Source organism: Staurois parvus, unplaced genomic scaffold, assembly GCF_062004578.1.
Source record: "Staurois parvus isolate SC_StPar_1 unplaced genomic scaffold, SC_StPar_1.0 ptg000080l, whole genome shotgun sequence".
In the NCBI taxonomy this organism is placed as follows: Eukaryota; Metazoa; Chordata; class Amphibia; order Anura; family Ranidae; genus Staurois; species Staurois parvus.
The window spans coordinates 8,183,648-8,200,637 of record NW_028317876.1 but is presented as its reverse complement, the minus strand read 5'-3'; the positions used below and the strand labels follow the sequence as shown (position 1 = coordinate 8,200,637).

At 45.4% G+C, this 16,990-nt stretch overlaps 2 protein-coding genes across 2 annotated transcripts in view; one reads left to right on the top strand and one right to left on the bottom strand.

Annotated features, from left to right (window-relative positions):
- Positions 1 to 249: 249 nt before the first annotated feature.
- Positions 250 to 9,241, bottom strand: RWDD4 (RWD domain containing 4). The gene is made up of 6 exons (XM_089669637.1): positions 9,082 to 9,241; positions 4,347 to 4,427; positions 3,520 to 3,629; positions 3,283 to 3,433; positions 1,912 to 2,029; positions 250 to 390 (listed from the first exon to the last, which is right to left on the bottom strand). Exons 1-6 carry the CDS (start codon positions 9,103 to 9,105, stop codon positions 329 to 331), a joined length of 546 nt encoding a protein of 181 aa, XP_089525763.1. The 5' UTR covers positions 9,106 to 9,241; the 3' UTR covers positions 250 to 328.
- Positions 9,242 to 9,545: 304 nt separating this feature from the next.
- The window catches only part of TRAPPC11 (trafficking protein particle complex subunit 11), a 56,159-nt gene continuing 48,714 nt past the window's right edge, over positions 9,546 to 16,990 (top strand). The window contains exons 1-3 of the mRNA XM_089669635.1: positions 9,546 to 9,701; positions 15,241 to 15,465; positions 15,538 to 15,707. Of these exons, the coding sequence (XP_089525761.1) occupies positions 15,262 to 15,465; positions 15,538 to 15,707 (374 nt within the window). The 5' untranslated portion in view covers positions 9,546 to 9,701; positions 15,241 to 15,261. The remainder of the gene's footprint in view (positions 9,702 to 15,240; positions 15,466 to 15,537; positions 15,708 to 16,990) is intronic.

Below are 16,990 nucleotides of genomic sequence, written 5' to 3'. Positions count from 1 at the left end.
GGTCTTCTGGCTAGAAAGGAAAATGAAGGCATTTTCTGGAGGAGATCTGTGATCTCTCTGGAAAGTTACAAATAGTTGTGTTACACAATACTTAACATGGAAAATATATCTGCTGTTAAGTTACACCCTGACTTTAAACATGTTAATGACACTCAAAATGTACAAATAATAGGTTTTCTACTTACATGCTGGATTTATATGAATCACGGAACCCATCAATTTGATGGTGAAGACATAAAGAAGGAATGAAAAAAAAAAAAAAAAAAGACTCAGATAAGTACTCAGATACATAAAAGGAAAGCCTCACTTCTCACAGCACCACAAAACCTTAACTTATTACCTTAATAACATCAACCCAGTTCCATCCCCGTGGTAGTTCACCTCTATGATCTAGAAATGCAAAACACACCAGTTATTTTATCACTCGTCAGCAGTCCTACAGACTCTTATAACATTATCACAGCAATATCACATTACATTTATATTCAGTGGGCAGTAGTGTTAAAGGTTATAGTATGAATGCTGCAGAAAGAAAAAAGAATCTGCAGTGCCCATAGCAATGCAGTTTTAATATTTACAATTTGCACACAAAAAAAAAAATTGTGCCAGGCATCTCTAAACTACAGAAAACCAGCTACTTTTCCCCTTGTTTTATTAATTGTCCTCACTGTCAGAACCAAGTCAGGATTGTATATAATTTATATATTTTTATATAGATTTTATATAATGTGAGCTACAACTTTCATTCTGTGGTTGGCTCTGACAGCACAAGTGGCTCAACAGAAGTTGATTTTTCAATAGACATTTGTCAAAGGAGTCAGGTGGAAAATTCTTTACCAAACAATGTCTGGATCTAATTAGATATAATCAAAGTTCGGGTTTTCTGACATCGGCAACTGCAGCTACAGTAAAATGGCCACCACTGCAATTGCTCCCCAGTACAGAGGCCATTGAGGGTGTATTTTAAATCTTTGTGACTACTTAAGAATATATAATCGCTACACACACACACACACACACACACACACACACACACACACACACACACACACACACACACACACACACACACACACACACACACACACACACACACACACACACACACACACACACACACACACACCTAAAATATAAACACATTTTCCTAGAAGATTGGGGATAGTGGAAATATATTAGTGATGGGAAAGAAACCTGTACTTTGCCAGCAGTGAGGCTGTCTAACCATGGCTATACACTGCTCTGTTTAGGTCAAAGCCTAGAAAAATGGGAATGATAAGAAAGGAAATTCCCTGTTAGGCATAATGCATGGATTTTCTATCTGATCATTATTTGTTAAAGCAGAGCTCCACCCAAAAGGGGAAGTACCGCTTTAAGGACTGCTCCCCGCTCCCCATTAAGGATTGGCACCTTTGGGAGGTGGGGAGCGGGTACCCGAATTTGACTGGTACCCGCTCCCACTTCCGATCTGATCGCCTAGGCGATTGGAAGCGGAAGGTGTCCTCCCTCCCTGTAGTCTTTTGGGACACGTGACAGGTCCCAGAAGACTATAGGGCCATTTAAGAAGCACAGCTCTACTCACACATGCACAGGGAGTACCGGCTATAAAGGCACAAGCTGCAAAGCTGGGTGCCCATCACTGAAGATGCTGGCCTCCTGGAATACAGGACGGCCGGTGAAACAGGCTGCGGGGGACACACCGTGGGACAGGTAAGTGGCTGTTTTTTAAAAGTCAGCAGCTACAGTTTTTGTAGCTGCTGACTTTTATTTTTTGAAAGGGTGAGTAGAACTCCGCTTTAAGATATCATCCAGGTGGCATGGGAAAAAAAAAAGTTGTACAGTGACCAGATTACAGCATTTAAGTGGCCATTGTGAGATTTCCCCGCATGATCACATCCAAAAGGTACATACCCGTTTTGTCTGCTAGTTTGCGTTTTTGTGCTTTTGTCAACTGCTCCTTTTTGTCTTTTTTCTTACTAGAAGGAGTTATGTTTGTTGGTTCTAGGGTGCCGTCACTTCCTGCTAATGTCTGGAAAAGAAAATAGGTCATACAAAATGCAACATTATTTCAATCCATTAACAGATTTCAATTAAAAGGAGTCTGGAGGACAGAATTATGCATGATGCCATGACAGATTTGTTCCTAAAGGGTTTTGGGGTCATCACTCTGATTATGGCTTTGCTATAAAGCAAGTATGAACCCCTGTTATGAATACTTGTTCCAGGACAGTGACTCAATTGACAGTGAAGCCAGAATAACAATGAAGGCTCCAATACCTGCACCTAGCATTGTACAAGACATCACACCAGCGTTGTGGTCAAGAAAGCTGAATTCTAATTAATGCACTGTGCATACCATCTTGTTTCATTTTACTACCTTCTTTAAAAGCCTGTGTATTCACAAGGATACATGTTAGTTTGGCCATTTCAGGGAAAGAAATACTCAATGTATGCATCTGGTAGAGAAGGTATAAAATACAAATCTGCTTTTTTAATAGCTGATGACCTCTTGTGGTCAATAACAAAACTAACATTGTAAAAAGGTTTAGAAGGTGATGGTATGTACTTATATATGGATTCAGTCTGAAAAAAAATAAATTCAGTCCATGAACTGATATTCAGGAAAGATGTCAACTATGGCAAGATCACAAAGTATTGTATATCTGATTTTTTTGGTTTACATAAGCTACCACAAGCTGTTCCAGCAAGATTTTCACAATGATTATGGGTAGCTGATTTTCACATCACTACACATTAAAGTGGTGACATAGGGGTCAGCAGTAGGAAACTGTGAGCGCTGGAGGGCTCCTGAAGGATAAAGTAAAGTATATGTAAATCCAACATTTTTTGGGAGAGAGGGAAGATTTATAGACTCAGATTTACAATCTGTTAAATCCAAAATGTACAGTTGTCATTGAAAAGGAAAGTGTCATTGTTCCAGTGACAATATTTCCCCTGAATTCAGAGAGAATTCTTCTTACGTCCTTTAGTGTTTCCAAGACAGGAAAGTAAGAAATAATTTCACCAACTGGACACAGTCAGTGGAAAAACAATTGATGTTTTAACCTTCACCTTCACTATCCAAAACTAAAAGAAAGGCATTTTGGCTTTAGATATACTTTACAAACCATGATACACATACAGGATCCAGTGTCTGGCAATCATTTTGAGCAAAACGTTTTATGCATAGAACACTGTATGAAAACTCTGGGAATCAACATATAGTTATCTCATACTTTTCTTCTTCACCACCAAAACATCATACGTGTGCCAAATACTCACTAAAGAGTTGTTGAATGGCTGGTGACGTTCCATTAATTCCTCCTTATTGTCTTTGGCATACTCAAATAAGGTATAACTCATGGCTGTACCAAGGTTGGCTTCCACCTGTTCTTGTAACTTGTTTGCGATACTCTGTTTGACCAGTGGGGAACTGGAACAGAAACCCCAAAACATTATTAATATTACATAAAATGAGAAAACACAACATATCAAAGGGCTGCAAAAATATACACTTACATCTGATTGTTAAAAAAAGCATTCATGGATATATTTGGTGCAGTTTCTGGATAGGTTTCTGGCCAGGATATTTCAATCAGAAAGGCCTTAGTGTCTCCCACGTCACCAACCTATATGTTACAAAATGGAAAATGATCAGCTGTTTTATACGCACGGTATACAGTATGTGTGCTGGAGCTAATGCAAGTAGTCAAATTAGTGCGTGAATCGCCGTGTCTGTGCTGTGACAGCATGGGGTTTATTTACTAAAGCTGAAGAGTCCAAAATCAGACTCCCTTCTGCATAGAAACCAATCAGCTTCTAACCTCAGCTTGTTCAATGAAGCTTTGGCAATGAAACCTGGAAGCTGATTGGTTTCTATGCAGAAGTGCGTCTGATTTTGCACTCTCCAGCTTTAGTAAATAAACCCCCATGGGTCTGGTGCAGAGGCACTTCCTTTCGGTTCACGAGATCCAGCCGTCTGACATGCAGGGCCGCAATGATGTCACTACTGCGCATCCACGCAGGGGTCCCAGGCCACGGCACAGTACTGTGAAGGAATGTTCCTTCAGAGCGCATGCGCCGGCTCTAAAAAAAAAAAAAAAAAAAAAAAAAAAAGAGACAATATCTTCTAAACGTTTAGGAGATACTCATTTTACCTACAGGTAAGCTTTATTATAAGATTACCTGTAGATAAAAGTTAAAAAAAGGAGTTTATTACCACTTTAATATACAGTATGTATTGTCTGTACACACTGTATTAAACAAAACAAACAAAAAAACCCCAAAAAAAACAACAAAAAAAAACCAAAAAAACAAAAAAAAAACCACAGAAAATCTAGTTTTACCCGATACTGGAAGGCGGTGGGCCCAAGCTCCTTAAAACTTTCATCACCTTCATAGATAGACCTTAGAGCTTCCAACTCCATCTAAAGAAAAGCAAATAGTGACAAGATGGTTATGGGAATTTCAGTGCATTGTCAGAAAACTGTAGATTATAGGCAGAACATTAGCAAAGGGCAGCAATTATGTCACTGGCTATCTACAAACCAGATAAGCATTTAAAGTGGTTGTAAACCTCAGACATGAAATATGAGCAAAGCATATCCCGCTATAGTGTGTACTTCTCAATTAAAAGCATTAGGTGTGATATCTGTTTGCTGCTTCATTCCTCTGCTATCATCATGAATCACTTCTGACAAGTTTTCCTGACACCAAGAGAAAAAAGGTGACAGGGCAGGGAGCTACAGCACGCAGCCTGTGACTGTCAGTGGTGTGTCCCTTCCCTCCAATCAGGTCTTCTCACTGAGTGTAATTTCAGCTCCCCACTTCCTGCTATCTGAAACCACTTTACGGAGGAGAGGCAGCACAGCACTGTGAACATCTAAAGAGGGTGAACCTCATTTTCAGGAATATACAGGAATAAAATGAGCTTTTAAAGAAGAATTCCAGGTATGGCATGTTTTACATAGTTATATTGGTCCAGCTTGGACCAATGGAACTATGCATATACCATACCTGTGAGATCTCTCTAGAAGCTGGAAATCACTGAAGTAGACACGGCTACTCTAGTGACCTCCATTTGCATCCAGGTCTGGTGCTGAGCAGCTGCCCTGCTGTATTCTAAACTCAGGAAATTGGACACTTGGCACGGTCGCCATTCAGAGATCACTTGCATTTTCGCAATTGATAGATGCGATGAGGAGGAAGGGGGGCGATGTCATGCTCTCCAAATTGTCCAATTGGAGAATGCTTTGGACACACTAAGACAGGGCTCTGAATCTAGGAACCAGCTAAAAAAGTTAGGAGCCAGTTTTGTTAGCATAGCGTGGGTTGTCAGCTCCCGGGCAAGCAACTTTTGGGCAACAAGCTTCATTCAATGCGATTTGCCGCAAGACAATCACACCAAATCCACACTATGTTTTAGGAACTATTGAAAATAATGGCACCTGAACTTGCCTTTACAGTGATTCTGCCGTGATCCCAAAATGCCCAAGTGTAAATGCAGCCACCCTGGTTCACACATATGCGATTCTGGGTAAGTTTTCAAACTCACAGATTTGCATGACAGGCTAGATATGACGTGTTTCTATTGAGGTGGTTCATACAGATGCTATCCACAAGCATTTGAGTGCCATTATGAAAAGGGTCCTATGCGAGTTTGTAACGGCGCGTTCCAGACTCATACGTGATATAGTAGAGTGGCATGTGGAGATAAGTGTTCACATGGGATTGCTATTGACAAGAGTTTTTGCACTGAAGTCAATAGGGGACGCAGTTTGGCACTGAAGTCAATAGGGGATGCAGTTTGGCACTGAAGTCAGTGGGACGCAGTTTGGCACTGAAGTCAGTGGGACGCAGTTTGGCACTGAAGTCAGTGGGACGCAGTTTGGCACTGAAGTCAGTGGGACGCAGTTTGGCACTGAAGTCAGTGGGACGCAGTTTGGCACTGAAGTCAGTGGGACGCAGTTTGGCACTGAAGTCAGTGGGATGCATTTCTGCATTGAACTCAATGGGATATAGTAGAGTGGCATGTGGAGATAAGAAGTCAATAGGGGGCGATTTTGCACTGAAGTCAATGGAAGGCAATGTGTGAACCCAGGCACCAGTACTCAATTTCTTGTCACCATGGCAACATGGTGCCTGGGAGTTGTCAAGAAAATGCAAAGTGATCTCTAAATGGCACCTGTGCCCAGAGGCCGACCTCCTGTGCTCAGAATACAGCAGGGCAGCTGCTTGGCAAAGGAACCAGAAGCTAGTGGAGGTCACTGAAGTAGCCAGGTCTACTTTAGTGATTTTCAGATTCTAGAGGGATCCCACAGATATGATATACAGTATGCATAGCTACATTGGTTCAAGTTGGAATCCATTTTTTAAGAAGCATTTCTTACTAAGGAAGTTCATTCTATTCTGTGACTGTCAGTTCAATAAACTGAGATTCACCCTTCTCTAACGCAAAAAGTGCTCTGTCTTCAGTCTTTACTTCTAACACAATGTCAATGCACTTCAAACCACTTTCAGAGGTGTCTACTGCCAACATGTCCAAGAAATGGCTCCTAATAGGGAACTACAGAGAGCCTGGGATAGTCTCAAGCTGACCATACACAATGACATTTTAAGGCAATTTCAAACATGTTTAATCAGCTTTAAAAGTAAAAAAAAAGAAAAAAGAAATTGAAACAGATGACGGTGATAGTATTGATTGTTTCGTGGATCTGATTAATCCTACTGGTAGCGGATTACGTTTTTGACATTTGCAACTGATGCTGACTGTAAATGCCAAGTGCTTGTCACAAAATAAAACTGGCCACAGTGACCCAGGAGGTTGTAGGTAGAGCTTATAGGAGGCGAAATTCAAAAGACATATTTTCCGTCAATGTGCAGAAAATCTAATGCACGTCCTATTGAAAGCAAGTAATCAGGCTTTCTTGATAAGGCACCCCCACCCACTGAGCTGTGGGTCCAAGCCCTGGGTAAGCTTTTTGTCAGTGGTGATTTGTTACTCTGGCCTGAGCACTGCATCCTCAGAGGTCACATGCTCCCCAGATACCTGGAAGTTCTGGCTGAATAGGGTTGGGCAGCATAGTTAGCACTTCCACATGGCAGTACTAGGATCATTGGTTTGAATCCCAAACAAGGCACCACTTGCCTGGAGTTTGCATGTTCTCCCTGTGCCTACGTGGGTTTCCTTCGGGTACTCCTGTTTCCTCCCACACTCCAAAGACATGCTGGTAGGTTAAAGTGGAGCTCCACCCAAAAGGGGAAGTTCTGCTTTAAGGGCTGGTCCCCTGCTGACAGGTACCTGCTCCCACTTCCACTGTGAATGCTTAGGTGATCGGAAACAGAAGTTGTCTTCCCTGTAGTCTTCTGGGACATGTGACAGGTCCCAGAAGACTACGGGACCATTCACAAAGCACAGTACTACTCGCGCATGCGCAGTGGGCACCCAGCTGTGAAGCCACAAGCTGTCCTGTCAGAGCCGGGTGCCCACAATGAAGGTGCTGGTGCCGGGAACACAGGGTGGCGGTGAAACTGGCTGCGGGGGGGGCGGCAAACTGCAGAACTGAAGCACAGGTAAGTGTCCATTTTGTAAAAGTCAGCAGCTACAAAAACTATTTTTTCACTGGAACTCCACTTTCTAAATTGATCCTTTCTAAATTGACCCTAGTATGTGTATGTATGAATATGAGTTAGGGACCTTAGATTGTACACCCCTTGAGGGTTATGGAATGATGGGAATGTACAATATAGATATCTGTGTAAAGCACTGCATAAAATTCATGGCGTTATACAAGTATCTGAAATAAATAAATATCAAGGTGTGTAGGTTGATGGCAGAGATCCTGTCACTGACCTAAATGAGAAATGTAACATTTTCTAGGTAACTATACACGATTGCATGAAGAAAAAAAAAAACAAAAACCGCTGCAACGCATTGTGTCAATTAGGACTCACGCTCACTGCCGCTCTTAAACTCACGCTTTTGGCGTTTTTGCTAAAGCCCCTGAACTCAACTCAAATGCCTACGTGCCCATGTACACACAGACTTTTACCAGAGTTCAGGAGCAGCAGAGTTTAGAGACAGTAAAACGCTCCTCTCCTGAACACAGAAGAATTGCACTTAGGAGGAGTGTTTTGGAAAAAAAAAGCCAACACATCAAAACGTGTGTTAAAGCTTGGCGCATTTAGTGCTTGGGTGTTTTTTCATTTCAAAGGCCAGGATACATTTAACAGCAACAATCTTTTCTTTTTTTTTTTGCTGCCAGAAGAAATATGTCAAGGGCAGTTATCAGCATCTAGTGTGCACATACCCCTTAACAAGAACAGCTGGAGACACAAGACTGCTGAAGTAAGAAGAAGGTAACAGCATATATGCAGCAGTACCAGAAGCATAGTACCAGAAGCAGGTGCAGGCTTTGCCAGGCGGCGGTAGCCAAAGACACGGCCAGCTGCCACCACCGGATGTGGCCACCTGCTGCCGCACGTAGCCACCTGCCACCGCACGTAGCCACCTGCCACAGCTGCCGCCACTGGACAAAGCCAACTGCCACAGCTTCCACCGCTGGACGTGGCCACCTGCCACAGCTGCTGCCACTGGACGTAGCCACCTGCCACCGCACGTAGCCACCTGCCACAGCTGCCGCCGCTGGACGTAGCCACCTGCCACAGCTGCCGCCACTGGACAAAGCCAACTGCCACAGCTTCCGCCGCTGGACGAAGCCAACTGCCACAGCTTCCGCCGCTGGACGTAGCCACCTGCCACAGCTGCCGCCGCTGGACGTGGCCACCTGCCACAGCTGCCGCCGCTGGACGTGGCCACCTGCCACAGCTGCCGCCGCTGGACGTGGCCACCTGCCACAGCTGCCGCCGCTGGACGTGGCCACCTGCCACCGCTGGACGTAGGCAGCTGCCACTTACTGCATACATGCAGCTGTAGTAGCAGAAGCATTTGGACAATTGTCAGCATCAGGCTACGTCCAGCAATGGCAGCAGCAGGTTATGTGGAGTATGGGAGGTTTGGGGAGTTTATTACTAGTAACACTGCAGTCTATTGAAGTTGTAAGGACACAATGTGGGACTCACCTCTTGGTCCTCATTAGCAGTCATGGTGTAAGCAGAGCGGCTGCTACTATTCCCAGATAACAGCGCTGATCCCCTAGCTCATGGGTGACAGCTCACGGACTTCTACCATACACAACGCCAGCCATTGCTCCCACTCCACACTTCTCTACACTGCGCATGCCCGTTGCCGCACGTCTTGTGTCATGGCGTCTCTCGTCAAAACCCTACGTTCTGTAGGGCAGCCATTTTTATTAGGGGAAAAATGCTTTAAAACATGTATGCATAGTATATATATACTACTTATAAGAGTGACTTTCTTCTTAACTTCCATTCGCTTAAATACAAATATATGATCACAGTGTAGGCATGTTATAAATTCAGAAGGGGGGGACGGACACTGTGAAGTTTATTGTAGTTGAGGGATGTATGGATGGAATGGCGAGTTGCCCAAAGTGAACATGGAGGCGGCAACGGCGGATGTCCCGGCGGGCAGTGCGGTGTGTCAGCTGACTGCCGGTGTGAGGTGGAGGAGGAGAAGGGTGCACAGGCCGAATGAGAGGAGCTGTGTATGGGGGAGTTGTGTGGTGACAGGCCGCACACTGGAGTCATGTACAGAGGAGAGGACACTGCCCTCTGACCAGGTAATAGAGACGAGCCATCACGGTGCTGCCATCATGTCTACACGCCATTATTCATCGTGAACTCCAGAAGCCACAACCCACACCAATGCAGCGGTGTGCTCCTATATAGACACTGACGAGTGTTTTCTATAGAACTGTCGTAGGTTCTGGAGTCAGCCATGATCCCCCCTTGTCCTCTTCCACAGGGAGAGGGGTCACTGGAAGCCAATCAGATTCTGCCTCATACACATGTGCTAACAGAGCAGCATGGATGATATCAGAGGGGGGCACAAGTCTATTCCTGGTTTTTTTTTCTGGTACAATAATTTGTACTGTTGCAGCAACAACCTATCATACAGGAGATGACCCTTGTAGGGGAAATGCAACAAAGAAACGCGTCACGTAGGCATGAGTGAAATGTGCGCAACAGTTATTTTAGCATTCAATATACTAATTGGCAACCGCATGGAGGGAGCCGGCGATCTACATGTGTTCCCTGAGTCTTCTGGTCCAGGGACATGCCAGGAAAACAAAATGTGATGAGAAGGGGGAGGGTAGTGAACTGATTTGCTGGTCCTAGAAGGGAGGAGAGTAAAAGAGGGGGGGGGGCTTCCTACAGGCTTTGGTGGTGGTAGTATGAGCAGTCAAAGGTTGCCCAGGCTGGTCGGATGCAGAGTGGGAAGGGCATACGACCAACAGAAATTCTATTCTGTAATGCAGTGCTTTTCACCTGGAAGATAATAGAGGGCCTCAAGTGCCACTTCCAGAGAGCCACACAGGAGCAGCACATTTCTGCACCTCAACCCCCAAAAACTCTGGTCCAGCTGCATGTTTTATTAGTGTATTGCAATGCACATTGAAGAAACTGAAATACAGTAACCAACAGCATTGGTGTCATTGGATGAAATAACTCCCAGCATTGCTGTCAGTAGATGTAATAATAACCCCCAGCATTGCCGTCAGTGGACGCAATAATAACCCCCAGCATTGCCGTCAGTGGACGTAATAATGACCCCCAGCATTGCTGTCAGTAGACGTAATAATGACCCCCATCATTGCTGTCAGTAAATGTAATAATACCCCCCAGCATTGCTGTCAGTAGATGTAATAATACCCCCCAGCATTGCTGTCAGTAGATGTAATAATGACCCCCAGCATTGCTGTCAGTAGATGTAATAATGACCCCCAGCATTGCTGTCAGTAGATGTAATAATGACCCCCAGCATTGCTGTCAGTAGATGTAATAATGACCCCCAGCATTGCTGTCAGTAGACGTAATAATGACCCCCAGCATTGCTGTCAGTAGACGTAATAATGACCCCCAGCATTGCTGTCAGTAGACGTAAAAATAACCCCCAGAATTGCTGTCAGTAGATGTAAAAATAACCCCCAGCATTGCTGTCAGTAGACGCAATAATGACCCCCAGCATTGCTGTCAGTGGACGCAATAATGACCCCCAGCATTGCTGTCAGTGGACGCAATAATGACCCCCAGCATTGCTGTCAGTGGACGCAATAATGACCCCCAGCATTGCTGTCAGTGGACGCAATAATGACCCCCAGCATTGCTGTCAGTGGACGCAATAATGACCCCCAGCATTGCTGTCAATGGACGCAATAATGACCCCCAGCATTGCTGTCAGTGGACGCAATAATGACCCCCAGCATTGCTGTCAGTGGACGCAATAATGACCCCCAGCATTGCTGTCAGTGGACGCAATAATGACCCCCAGCATTGCGGTCAGTGGACGCAATAATGACCCCCAGCATTGGGGTCAGTGGACGCCATATTGACCCCCAGCATTGGTGTCAGTGGACGCCATATTGACCCCCAGCATTGGGGTCAGTGGACGCCATATTGACCCCCAGCATTGGGGTCAGTGGACGCCATATTGACCCCCAGCATTGGGGTCAGTGGACGCCATATTGACCCCCAGCATTGGGGTCAGTGGACGCCATATTGACCCCCAGCATTGGGGTCAGTGGACGCCATATTGACCCCCAGCATTGGGGTCAGTGGACGCCATATTGACCCCCAGCATTGGGGTCAGTGGACGCCATATTGACCCCCAGCATTGGGGTCAGTGGACGCCATATTGACCCCCAGCATTGGGGTCAGTGGACGCCATATTGACCCCCAGCATTGGGGTCAGTGGACGCCATATTGACCCCCAGCATTGGGGTCAGTGGACGCCATATTGACCCCCAGCATTGGGGTCAGTGGACGCCATATTGACCCCCAGCATTGGGGTCAGTGGACGCCATATTGACCCCCAGCATTGGGGTCAGTGGACGCCATATTGACCCCCAGCATTGGGGTCAGTGGACGCCATATTGACCCCCAGCATTGGGGTCAGTGGACGCCATATTGACCCCCAGCATTGGGGTCAGTGGACGCCATATTGACCCCCAGCATTGGGGTCAGTGGACGCCATATTGACCCCAGCATTGCTGTCAGTGGACGCAATAATGACCCCCAGCATTGCGGTCAGTGGACGCCATATTGACCCCCAGCATTGGGGTCAGTGGACGCCATATTGACCCCCAGCATTGGGGTCAGTGGACGCCATATTGACCCCCAGCATTGGGGTCAGTGGACGCCATATTGACCCCCAGCATTGGGGTCAGTGGACGCCATATTGACCCCCAGCATTGGGGTCAGTGGACGCCATATTGACCCCCAGCATTGGGGTCAGTGGACGCCATATTGACCCCCAGCATTGGGGTCAGTGGACGCCATATTGACCCCCAGCATTGGGGTCAGTGGACGCCATATTGACCCCCAGCATTGGGGTCAGTGGACGCCATATTGACCCCCAGCATTGGGGTCAGTGGACGCCATATTGACCCCCAGCATTGGGGTCAGTGGACGCCATATTGACCCCCAGCATTGGGGTCAGTGGACGCCATATTGACCCCCAGCATTGGGGTCAGTGGACGCCATATTGACCCCCAGCATTGGGGTCAGTGGACGCCATATTGACCCCCAGCATTGGGGTCAGTGGACGCCATATTGACCCTCAGCATTGGGGTCAGTGGACGCCATATTAGCCCCCAGCATTGGGGTCAGTGGGCGCCATATTAACCCCCAGCATTGGTGTCAGTGGACGCCATATTAGCCCCCAGCATTGGTGTCAGTGGACGCCATATTAGCCCCCAGCATTGGGGTCAGTGGGCGCCATAATAACCCCCAGCATTGGGGTCAGTGGATGCAATAATATTAACTCCCAGCATTGGTATCAGTACTATTAACATTAATACACATTGGTGGTCAGTGGCAGTGAAATTTACCCCACCCACCCTGCATTGATAGTGGCAGTGAAATGTTAGCCTCCCTCACATTGCCCCTGTATTGGTGCTCAATGTAGTAATAGTTTACCCCCTCCTCATTTGTAATGGCTGTGAAAATGTTAACCTCCCTTCCATCCTCCTGTATTGTGGTCATGCCAGTGAGATTGTTAAACCTCTCATTCTTCCCCCCTGCACTGGCAGTGAAAGTGTTAACCAACCTCGGTGATCACGTACCCATCATACATTCCCATGCTGCTGTTTCCTTAGGCTGGGAATGTACTGGTACTGTGGATGGAGATAACTCTGCCCACAGTACACACTCTCTTTCAGTTGCAGGTGTTGAAACAAACAGAGTGTTCTTGTACCTGGCACCTCGCTACTACTCTGCAATATGATTGGTGCCCAAGAGCCCCCAGGCTGCATGCAGAGGGTTGGTGGGCCGCATGTTAGCCACCAAGGCTTTAAAGACTCATTCACACTTTGCGCATGCTAAAAGACTGTATTTTAGTATGCAGATTGCTGTTCCTTTGGAGTCCAGTGAGGGGCGTTGTGATGCTCTCTTTCAGCTTATTGCACTATCTACATTTTTTTTTCAACTTTTTTGAAGCGTCTTAAATAACAACTCACTCAGATCTGTACACCGCAGTGTGTGATAAGCGGTGCAATGCAATCTGCTGTGGGAAAATGTTACATGTCTGCATTTTTTTCACAGGGCACCGCACATCACCACTCGTGGTGTGGATGGGGCACTTAGGAAGCCGTTGTTTTCTATGTATCCTTTCTCAAGTGTGAACTTAGCTTTACTGTGAGATGAATTTCAGTTTCCCCTCTCTGGAGAGCTGTTATGTGACAAAATGAGGTTTCCATTGTTCCAGGACGTTGTTAAGACACTCCCAGCCGATGTTAAAAATAAATAAAGGCTGGCTGAAGGTGTCTTAGCAACGTCCTAGCAACAAGGTAGGATGGGATAATGTAATCTCTAGGAGCTTTCAGTCAAGCTTTGGGAGGTACATAAAAGGCCTACACCTATAGCAGGGGCATTATCCAACTTTAGTCACAGCCACACAGTTTTTTTTTTTTTATCTACAAGCGCCCCCTACCTGCATAAGGTGTTTTGGTAAAGGTGAACTAACCCTCTAAGTTTAACCAGTTGCCGACTGCAGATAGCCGAATGACGGCTTCACTGCGGCTGGCCAGTTCTGGGAGGGTGTTGTATGACTCTCCTGCGCACCCCCTGATTGTTGTCCTATGGACACAGTTGATCATGTGACATGGTAAAAGGCCAATCACCAAAGGCCTTTTACCACGTGATCAGCCGTGTCCAATGACACACTGTTTACCGGGAAATGCAATTGCTGGTTATCGGCTGCACTTTCCTCACGCTATCACAGCAGTTGTCAGAGGAGGGATCGGCACCGATCATCAGGGCACTGATGATCAGTGCCACCCACCAGTGCTGCCCGCAAGTGCCCAGCAGTGCCACCCACCGGTGCAGCCCAGCAGTGTCACCTGTCAGTGCCGACTATCCATGCCCATCAGTGCTGCCTATCAGTGCAGCCTCATCAACGCACATCAGTGAAGGAGAAAAATTATCTGTTTGAAAAAAAAAGTTTTTCTTTGTTTCTATTATAACATTTTGCAAATTTTTTGCTCTTTTTTTTTTTGTCTACAGCGCAAAAAAATAAAACATCCAGCGGCGATTAAATATCACCAAAAGAAAGCTCTATTTGTGTGAAAATAATAACAATTTTATATGGGTACAATGTTGCATGACCGCGCAATTGTCATTCAAAATGCGACAGCACTGAAAATTGGCCTGAGCAGGAAGGGGGTATAAGTGCCCTGTAGGCAAGCGGTTAATTAAATGGATTCATGTAAGCTCCAAGGAGCAGGGCCCTCCTTTCCCTCTTGTATTGAACTATATTGTTGCTGTATTGTAAAGCGCTGAGCAAACTTGGCGCCATATAAATCCTGTATAATAATAATGTACACTGAGCTGTGAACTGTTCGGAGTGTAGTACTAATGTGTGTGAAATTGGGTTACATTTGTGAGAATGTTCGGGGTGTAGTGAATAAAGTACAAATGCACCAACAGCAAAATTGTAGAAGCATTATTTCCTATTGTACTTATTGGTTTTACAATATTTTTTTTATATTGAGCTGATGTGTAATTTACAATGATAGGGGGGAAAAAACTGAAGTGGACCGTAGGTGAGTTGTACTTCTACATTTAGAGTTCTTAACTTGTATTTGTTTTTTCTTTTTTAAGGTTTGCACCCCTATTTTAAAAATGGGTCCCACGCAGTGGGATTTCCCTGTGGAGCTATGCTGTCGTCCAATGGCCTTCGTGACCCTCACTGGGCTAGATGTGACATACAATGCTGTCCACAGAGCGATTTGGGATGCATTTTGCGCCAACAGAAGAGCAGACCGGGTGCCCATCTCATTTAAGGTCCTTCCTGGTGATCACGAGTATCCAAAATGTAGGACAAAGGTAAGCATATTCTGTGACTTTACACAACTCTTTAAATCTTGTGGATAAATAGTAATTGTATTACTTCTTCAGAGAACATCATATGAATGGTACATTCCTAAAGGCATCCTCAAGACCGGATGGATGAATAAACATTTGAACCTGGTACCTGCTCTGGTTGTTGTGTTTTATGAGCTGGATTGGGACGAGGCCCAGTGGAAAGAGAAGCAGTCGGAATGTGCAACTAGGGTGGAAATTGTAAGGTACAGAACCCAGACTATTTCTGTCTACAAACGTTTTAGGGTCTATAATCTTAATGTTGCATATATTTGGTAATGGTACATTCCACTCAAAAAGGCAATATTAAATTCTTCGTGACCAGAGGTTACAGTGGTAAAAGCCCCAAAACAAAAAATTATTAAATTGCTGCTCACCAATTGTTAAATGTGGTGACTGCATTAGCTTTGTTATTTAGGCTTTTTTTTCTTTATTTTCACCTGTGTTTCAGCCAGTAAAGCTGGGTACACATAGCCAGCTTTTTTTTTTTTTGTTTAACCAGGCTGCTGAACAGAAAAAACTGACCGCTCCCCTCATCAACCTAAGCTCCCCTTCCCCACCAGAATACAGTGATCATTGCTCAGAGCCATTGGCTACAATCTCTGATCAAATGCTGGTTTTCCAGCATGCCCGTTTGACAGAAGCTGTTCATTAGGTCTGGCAGCTGTGCACACTGACAGAAAGTCGTCTAGTTCCTGCTAAACCAGCCTATTTTCGGCCCGTATGTTTTGGACTTTAGTCTGTTATTTATGAAATTATTTTAACAGACCAAGCTGTCCAGGCAAAATGGCAGTTAGAGGGTTGAGACAAAAGGGTTTAACACTGAGCCTGGGTTCACACTGATGCGGTGCGGCACGTCACATGTGATTCGCACAGGAACTGCACTGCATTCCTGTGCGAATCACATGGGATTTCTTTGCGTTGCAATTTCAAATTGCATTGCATGTGCACCAAAAAAGTCTGCACCAGAATCGGATCGCATGGGTTTTCAAACCCAGTGTGATCCGATTCTGCATATTGCACCGCGTTTTGCAAAATTATTTTGGGGTGTCGTTAACCTAAAATACACACCCAGAGGGTTCATATGAACGGGGTGCGATTATGATGCGGTGCGGAAATCGCACAGAAACCGGTGCGAATTCTGCACTGCATCGGTGTGAACCCAGGCTGAAGGGTGCTTACAATGGTCTGCTTTTCTTTATGTACATCCTTTATTCCAAAAGGGGGAAAAAGCTACTGCTGTAACTGCTCATAAAGATTTAGCTGGAGCCCAGCTTCAATTTTAGTGAAGTCTATCTAAATCTGCTAGTCTAACACTACCCCCACTTCTGGAAAATGCTGCTGTCAAAAGGTGTCTGCTTTACTACACCCAGAATGGAGAGACCCTTAGATGGGAAGTGTGTTACTGGCTGGATTACAAGGTGAAAAGCCGAAAACGAATGCAGTCACATCATCTACAGATTAGTAAACTGCAATATATTACATTTTT